General features: G+C 38.3%; 1 protein-coding gene across 6 annotated transcripts in view; it reads right to left on the reverse strand.

Annotated features, from left to right (window-relative positions):
• Nucleotides 1–7,161, reverse strand: part of LOC106810328 (basic helix-loop-helix domain-containing protein KIAA2018-like) — a 129,501-nt gene that overhangs the window by 47,239 nt on the left and 75,101 nt on the right. For 4 of the 6 annotated variants that reach the window (XM_014813655.1, XM_014813648.1, XM_014813663.1 and 1 more), the window contains exon 4: nucleotides 5,613–5,974. The exons of 1 other annotated variant lie outside the window; for it this stretch is intronic. In XM_014813655.1, the coding sequence (XP_014669141.1) occupies nucleotides 5,904–5,974 (71 nt within the window). In that variant the 3' untranslated portion in view covers nucleotides 5,613–5,903. Of the gene's footprint in view, nucleotides 1–5,612; nucleotides 5,975–7,161 lie in introns of those variants that run through there. One more of the 6 variants, XM_014813641.1, reaches the window with a different exon arrangement.

A 7,161-nucleotide genomic window follows, 5' to 3' on the forward strand; every position in this document is an offset into this window, starting at 1 on the left:
TATATATATATATATATATATATATATATATATATATATATATATATATGTGTGTGTGTGTGTGTGTGTGTGAATGTGTGTGTGCGTGTGCGTGTGCGCGTGCGAGTGCGCGTGCGCGTGCGCGTGCAGGTGCGTGTGCGTGCGTGCGTGCGTGTATGTGCATGTGCAGAGATTTTAATCAGCCCAGGTCCAGATTAGCACCACAACGGACAGCAATAATAATAAAATTTCAAATAAAAAAAGTTTAAACCAGCCACAAGCTACATAATTTATATGATAATATGAGAAACATGATCTTATATGCATATTCAGTCGGGTAAATCGATTTTTTTAATACAGAATATATTAGAATGCAGGCTACGGGTAGACTCGTACGCATGAACAATGTTATGAATTTAGTTACGTTATAAAACAATATTAATAAAATTAGGAATCATGATACCCCTGGAAGAAGAAAAACTCTTTAAGTTCGGAGGAAAACATAATAGTTCGATTTTTTGTTATGGCTTTCTTTAATGATATAACACAAAAACCAGGCAACAGCTGGATACTTCACGATCGATATAGAAAGCTATAAACCGCCATGAAATTTACAGAAAATTGTCGAATGTTTTTATAATAAGATTGCCGTCAACCGATCACATCAGTCGCGACTCCTATGAAAACACAGGCGGCTGTGAACCCATCGCAATTTTATTTAGTGCTGGGATTTGCATGTACAAACGTGAAAGCAAACATTAAAGCTGGGCATTCACAACCGCAAAGTCCAGCACCACTGCAGAATATTTTAGTTTACTGCCAGTAGCGATCAATGTTGACAGTGAGCCAGCAGTTATTCGCCAAATTATTACTATTACTAATCGAGCACACTCACTGGAAGCCGAAAGTTGATTTACGCGTTTCGGGTAAGAAAACATCCATTGCTTCAGATTCTTGGGTTATTTGTCGAGGGCATTAATTCATAAACTCTGCCATGGCAGATCCGGCGCAGAGAAGCATTTTGTTTGCACTAGCGGTTGCTACAAAAATGTCATAAAGAAAATTAATGAACGCTGATAGGGAAGATAGTGCAAAACGTTATTTTTAATAGCTACACTTGGTCCGATAGTCACGTGGCTATGCATACTGTTCGTCAGCACCGTACTCACCAAACCGAACTGCTACGCCTAAACTAAACTACTGCTACACCGAACTAAATCCTCTAAACCAGACGTGCTGTTAACATGTCTGTCTGGTTACTGCTATATGCCTAATAAACACATGTAGATACAAATGCAGACTTTGTTTGTTTTGATAACCAACAGAAACTACATCTTTCCCAACCTGGATGACACGTGGCAACGAATTCAGACGTCAAATTCTCTATTCTTACTCGTGCACTTTCCGCACAGCTTCTTCCATATATACCATATACTACATAGTCGATCTAATATAGTAGTTACAATTTTTCAATACAGCCGAAATTACAATTACTAGAACGAATGAAGAAACGCGATTTAAACCCAGTACAGAATAAACAAACACTGCATATGCACTGTTTGTATTAATCGCTACTAGAATGCTCACACGATGGCAGCACTCATCAGTGCCACAGTGGCTATAGAACCGCATACTAGTATGAACATACGTAACGTAATTCTAATATTGCAACGTCTGAGGTCTGGTAATTTATGCATAATAAAAAAAAGATTCTTACATTTATAGTAGTCACTTTGAGTTCTCCGTTATCCCAGGTGGAGGTGTTTTTAGCTGTAACGTACACATAAAGGGGCAAACAGTAGTCGGTTCTCTTCCTGCATACAAGAAACTTGTATTTTACGAGTTTAATGAAATATAAAAAATCCATATTTTGTACTCTGTGAAGGAAATAGGTGATATGCGATTTTGTTGTTTTTCTATGCATTGCACCACAAGGCAATATAAAATGTTAACATCATATTCTTATTATAGAATAGCATCGAGATTAAAACACATTCCATAGCACATTTTACTAACTTTCGTTAGCAGCAATCTTTTAAAAACATAAATAATCATATGATATTTTATTATGCAGAACTTGTATTCTTCAAAAAATGTAATTAATTGGTTCCATTGTACAATAGCACGCGTAGCAGCACTGTCACGTGGTTAACACAAGTTGACATGGTATATGCTGACTGCGATGCTGCATTACAACAGCCAATGTTGTAGTATAGGTCATTCAAGTGTTTTTGGCATTGTAGTCATAGCAACGGATAATTTGCAACTGATGCTTATCTATTCTACATGGGTGTGAAATCACATTGACGACAGTTACTTTTGGCATTTTCACTGCAAACAGTCGGTACTATCACGTGACCTTGACAATTGGCGGCGCACTATAACGTCAAGAGCACGTAAACTTCATTATAACAATATAGTATTATACAGAAGTAGTTCAGGTGCTGTTGACTATAGACATCCACAGGCACGCACGCATGTTTGATAGGCTCCATTGGACCAGATTTTCTACCCAGCAATTATTGTGTTCATTTCAAGCTGCACACAGAGATTTCATTCACTACTACAGTGTGGAAACTTCGTGAAGCGGCTTCCCAGAGAGAAATATTGTCCTACGAATCATCGTATGTCTCAAATAGCACATCTAAACCATGCAGGACAGATTTAAGCATTGGATTCGCACTCTTCCAAAGAGTGCGAGGAGAGTTTATCGATACTATATATTAATCCGCATTAATCCAGTAATTTGTACTATTCGTCACAAGGAGCCATTAATGTTTCATTACCATGCATAATTAGGTGTTTCTCATGATGAAATCTAAATTTGTAACTTTCAGCATTTCTCTAGAGTGTATCTCTTTCCCACATTCTTACACGGATGACGAGGTTTTTTCGAGCACATTAGCTTTTTCCTCATTATAGGAAAGTGTTATCTGCAAATTATTTACACCTTTATACATACAGTGGGCGTACACTTTCCAATTATTGAAAATATATAGTTACACTGCTAAGTGTACTCATTGTTGTCGCTAATTAAAATAAGTTTGCTACTAGTTCAGACGTATGCATAGATGAACTTATATTTCACCCTTGATAACTTGCAATTTAGCTATTAGCAAACAAAATGCATAGATCGAAACTGCCTTTGGGTCGATACAGTGTAAAGCCGTGACTTTAATGTAGCTATAAATACTACACTCTGGTAAAGATGGTAAATAGAAAGGATTAGCGGTGCAGTTGTCTGTGTAATAGACAATTATCAAGGAAACAAATTGCGAGTTTCATGATTAAAAAGTAGATTAAATTAAATATAGAAGTAAAACGCAATGTTTTACTAATTAATTGTTCAGTAATGCTAAAAATACATCGCTACCAAAACACTAATTAATGCACTATTTGCTGCATTATTCAATAATTAACGCATTATTTCATTGATATTTGTTGATGAACGTGTTAATAAATCATGTTTTAATGTTAGGCTATGGAATCGCGCATGATTATCGACATATACCTGCCTACTCATAAGGCAAAATAATAAATATATAGATAGAGTGTAATGAAGCGAATTCCGCCACTTCCACTTATCCAAATTCACACAGGCAGATTCTGTGACAGAACTGGCCTCTGGTTGACAAATCACTCTTGCGGGACTATTAACGCCAAGGCAGCGCACTAAAATAGAGCAGTAATCTCACCCCCTCCCTATCGACAATTAAAGGAATAATAGGTCCATTGATTATGCAATGTTGACGAATGCTAGAGTAACTGGCACATTGTGTAGTTAATAAGTACATTACCTTATAGCCAAACGCGTATTAGTTTGTCCAATATCACTGCTGGTTACATTACAAACAAGACTTGAAATCGGCTGTTGATATGTATCAACGTATCAACGTATCATTTACGTGCCGTAAATGTCATCCAGGAGTCAAGCGATGACGTAAACATTTGTGCGGCCCGTATGTTTTGGACGCCAGATAAAACGGAGGTGTCAGCGGTGTAACCACGGCCACGGACTAAACATGAAAATAGAGTAAAACACACGTACTAATCACCGACGCACGTGGACAGCCCTGACAAAAAGTTCTTTATCACGAGCGTCCATGTTTACGAAATCACTGATGATAGCATTGCGTACGGCCGAGCACGCGTGCGAAAATGTCCGGTGCACTATAAATCTGTATCACACCCGCTTCGCCGGCAGTGTGCGTGTGTGCGTGCGTGCGTGCGTGCGTGTGCACTAACGGAGTTTTGTGAGTTTTCTCTACATGAAGTACCAACCTGCGAAGATTTTAAGCATGCATGCGATGGTGTTTATTCAGGGTCCAAGTCAACCATGTATGGGGGTTCGATTACCAATAACTAATTAACCAGAAATATTTCTTGCTAATTAACGTTTGCATACATTTATTATGACGATGAGGCGAGTAGGGGGAGGGGGGGTGTTCCAGCTGTCAGACCAGGTCTGGGAATTGTCATGTATGTTTCGATGTCTTCATATATTCTGCAGATCCAAGAAACTGGAACACAGCGCACCATAATTGGCTTAAGAAACACAACTTTCCAGGTTATGCACGCAATTTATATGCCATCAATTCGAATAGCCTCTACCTTGCTACTTTAACCTTACTGACTGCCTTATCGCTGTGTCCGTGCCATTTTCGCTTCTATGAATCGTGGTATGGTCACTTCAGTGACTGCCACATTCTCCATTTTTAATTTGCAGCGAAATAATTTCGAATAATTTTTATGCTCGGTGCATATATAGCCGCGCCACTCTCACAATAAAATCGCGTGGAATAAGGGATTGTAAAATGCTATTTTTCACATAAATTGCGCTGTTAAGTGCCACTTTATTACTACCAATTATTACAAAGCATAATGGAGGCAACTATTATAGAGTATAGTTGTGTCCACGTATTTAGGAGAAGCGGCGGCATATTGAATTGCATCTCGACAAGAGTTTACAAAGAGAATTACCCTCCAAAATAAGATCATAGGCAGCGATAGTAAAATTCATTATATAGGATAAAGTTTTAAAAGCACTGAACCGACTGAAAAACACTTAAACTATCCAAAATAGATGTGAGAATGAAATTAATCCAGCTAGGGAAATAAACTACATCTTACTTCTTACTACTTAGCTAATCTTACACCAGAACCACCAAGTCGACACCTACTAAAAGTAATTTATCTAATTAGCACAATGCTGCATCAATGTTACGAGCAATATTGCATTTCGTTATCAAATCGGTTAGCAATAATATGCATACACTACGAATACGAATTAATATTTTCTGCTATACCGTTCATGACCAGCTAAATATTTTTGGGCAACGAGAAAATATATGCGCCATGATATATCGAATATCGAGTCACTTCAGTTAGGGTTCAAATACTGACAGAACTATCTACTCAGCAAGAGAATGACAATAATTACAATTTTACTGATATGCATTTGACCTATTCATTTTGATGATACGTGTGCATTTAATAGACAACACTGACGCGTGTCAAATTCTGATAGTACTGGTAATGAAATATACCGATAAACGGTCATATTTTGTAATACTTTACCAAACTATAAAACTTAATCATATCAATTTCTGGTTTTCAATAAATAAATGTAAAAATAAGTAAAGTTTCACAAACACTTCAAATCTGTCTCTTACTACTACTCTCACTCTCAATCGCATATAATTACATTCCAACTAGACTTTACAAAAAAACATCCCTCAATACACAAAATCAAATAGAATACACGTTGTAATAATGAGAGTCGCAGTATAACAACTTCTCAAGTGATGAGGGATGTGTCAAATGAGTAGTTTCCTTGTGTATTACGACTTGTGAATTCAGCTTGTGAATTAACATTGCATCTTTGTCTGTTCTGTCATCTTTGGTACATAAAGTCAATGGAGTAGTTAATTTCTGTGCCAACAGCGATAGCTAAAGAAATTCCAACCCAAATTTTCCAGTGATGAGAAGACCGCAGCTGAAATCGACAAGGGGTTCGGTGTATTATTCTATAATATACACAAGTGATAATAATCAGGGAAAAGGTGGCGGGATACACAGAGAGAGCAAGGGGAAGTGCATGGTGAAAAGTTCTAGCAATATGACGAGGAATGATTACAATGTTGATGGAGAAGATGGAAGATGAGCATGGAAACATAGAATGAAGTAATAAAGGGAGAGACGAGGAGACGCAGGTTTACAGGTGTGGAAGATGGGAACGGAAGAACAATTAAGATGGACGAGAGAAGAAGATTGAATATGTGAGGTTGGCGGTGGGGGAAAAGCTATAGATCAGGTCAGACGGCTAATATTAGAGGGTGGTGGAGGTAGATAAGAGATAGTATGACACAGGGATTGGTGGAGAAGGTGGATGAGGAGGATCAGATAAAGGATTAGATGAGGATGTAGATGCATGGAAGCATGGGGAAGGCGAAAGAAGCGAGAAAGGGAGGCTTGGTTGTTCAAATGAACGAGGCAAAGGAAGAAGAAAGAAACAGGAGAACTGAATGGAAAAGAGGAGAAGATGAGGGGGAACAAAGTTCAGCTCGGTAAATGCATTACACCTAATCCAACAGAAACATTTGACTTCTGCGTTCTCGTGCCACACTGTGGTTCTAATCACCGGACAAAGATTCCTGTTGCTTTTACACAACCACGGTGACTCCCTTATTCTCCTAATCACTCTTCCATGCGACCACATGTTACTACTGAAGCGTATGCTTAATAATTAAAGCTACACGGGGGCTTGATACCAATGAAATTATTCAGACTCATTATTGGGTTATTTTTTACATTGGACTACATCTAGCTGAGCACTGCATCATACATAAGCTCTCATGAGGCTGCGGGTCTCCAGGAGGCATATAACAGTAAGCGTCCGCGATTGTTCACCGTTGCACTACTTCGTCTCTAGAAAAGGCCTTTTTTGGCATTTTTTTTCGCCGAAATTCGGCACTAGAGTGCAATAATTAGCATTATGCACGCAAGTTGGATGCCTCGTGGACGTCGAGAAAGCATTAGAATTAAAATTATTTTTGTTGTGTATTCGTGACATTCCGTCAGGTGGCGTAGCCACAGTTACCGGTTGGTGTTTTTTGTGTATGAAATGTGTTCGGGTTTGTCTATATTCAGGCCGGTACAGGAGATAATTTGCATATTTTATTA

This window comes from Priapulus caudatus, unplaced genomic scaffold (assembly GCF_000485595.1).
Source record: "Priapulus caudatus unplaced genomic scaffold, Priapulus_caudatus-5.0.1 Scaffold16, whole genome shotgun sequence".
In the NCBI taxonomy this organism is placed as follows: Eukaryota; Metazoa; Priapulida; class Priapulimorpha; order Priapulimorphida; family Priapulidae; genus Priapulus; species Priapulus caudatus.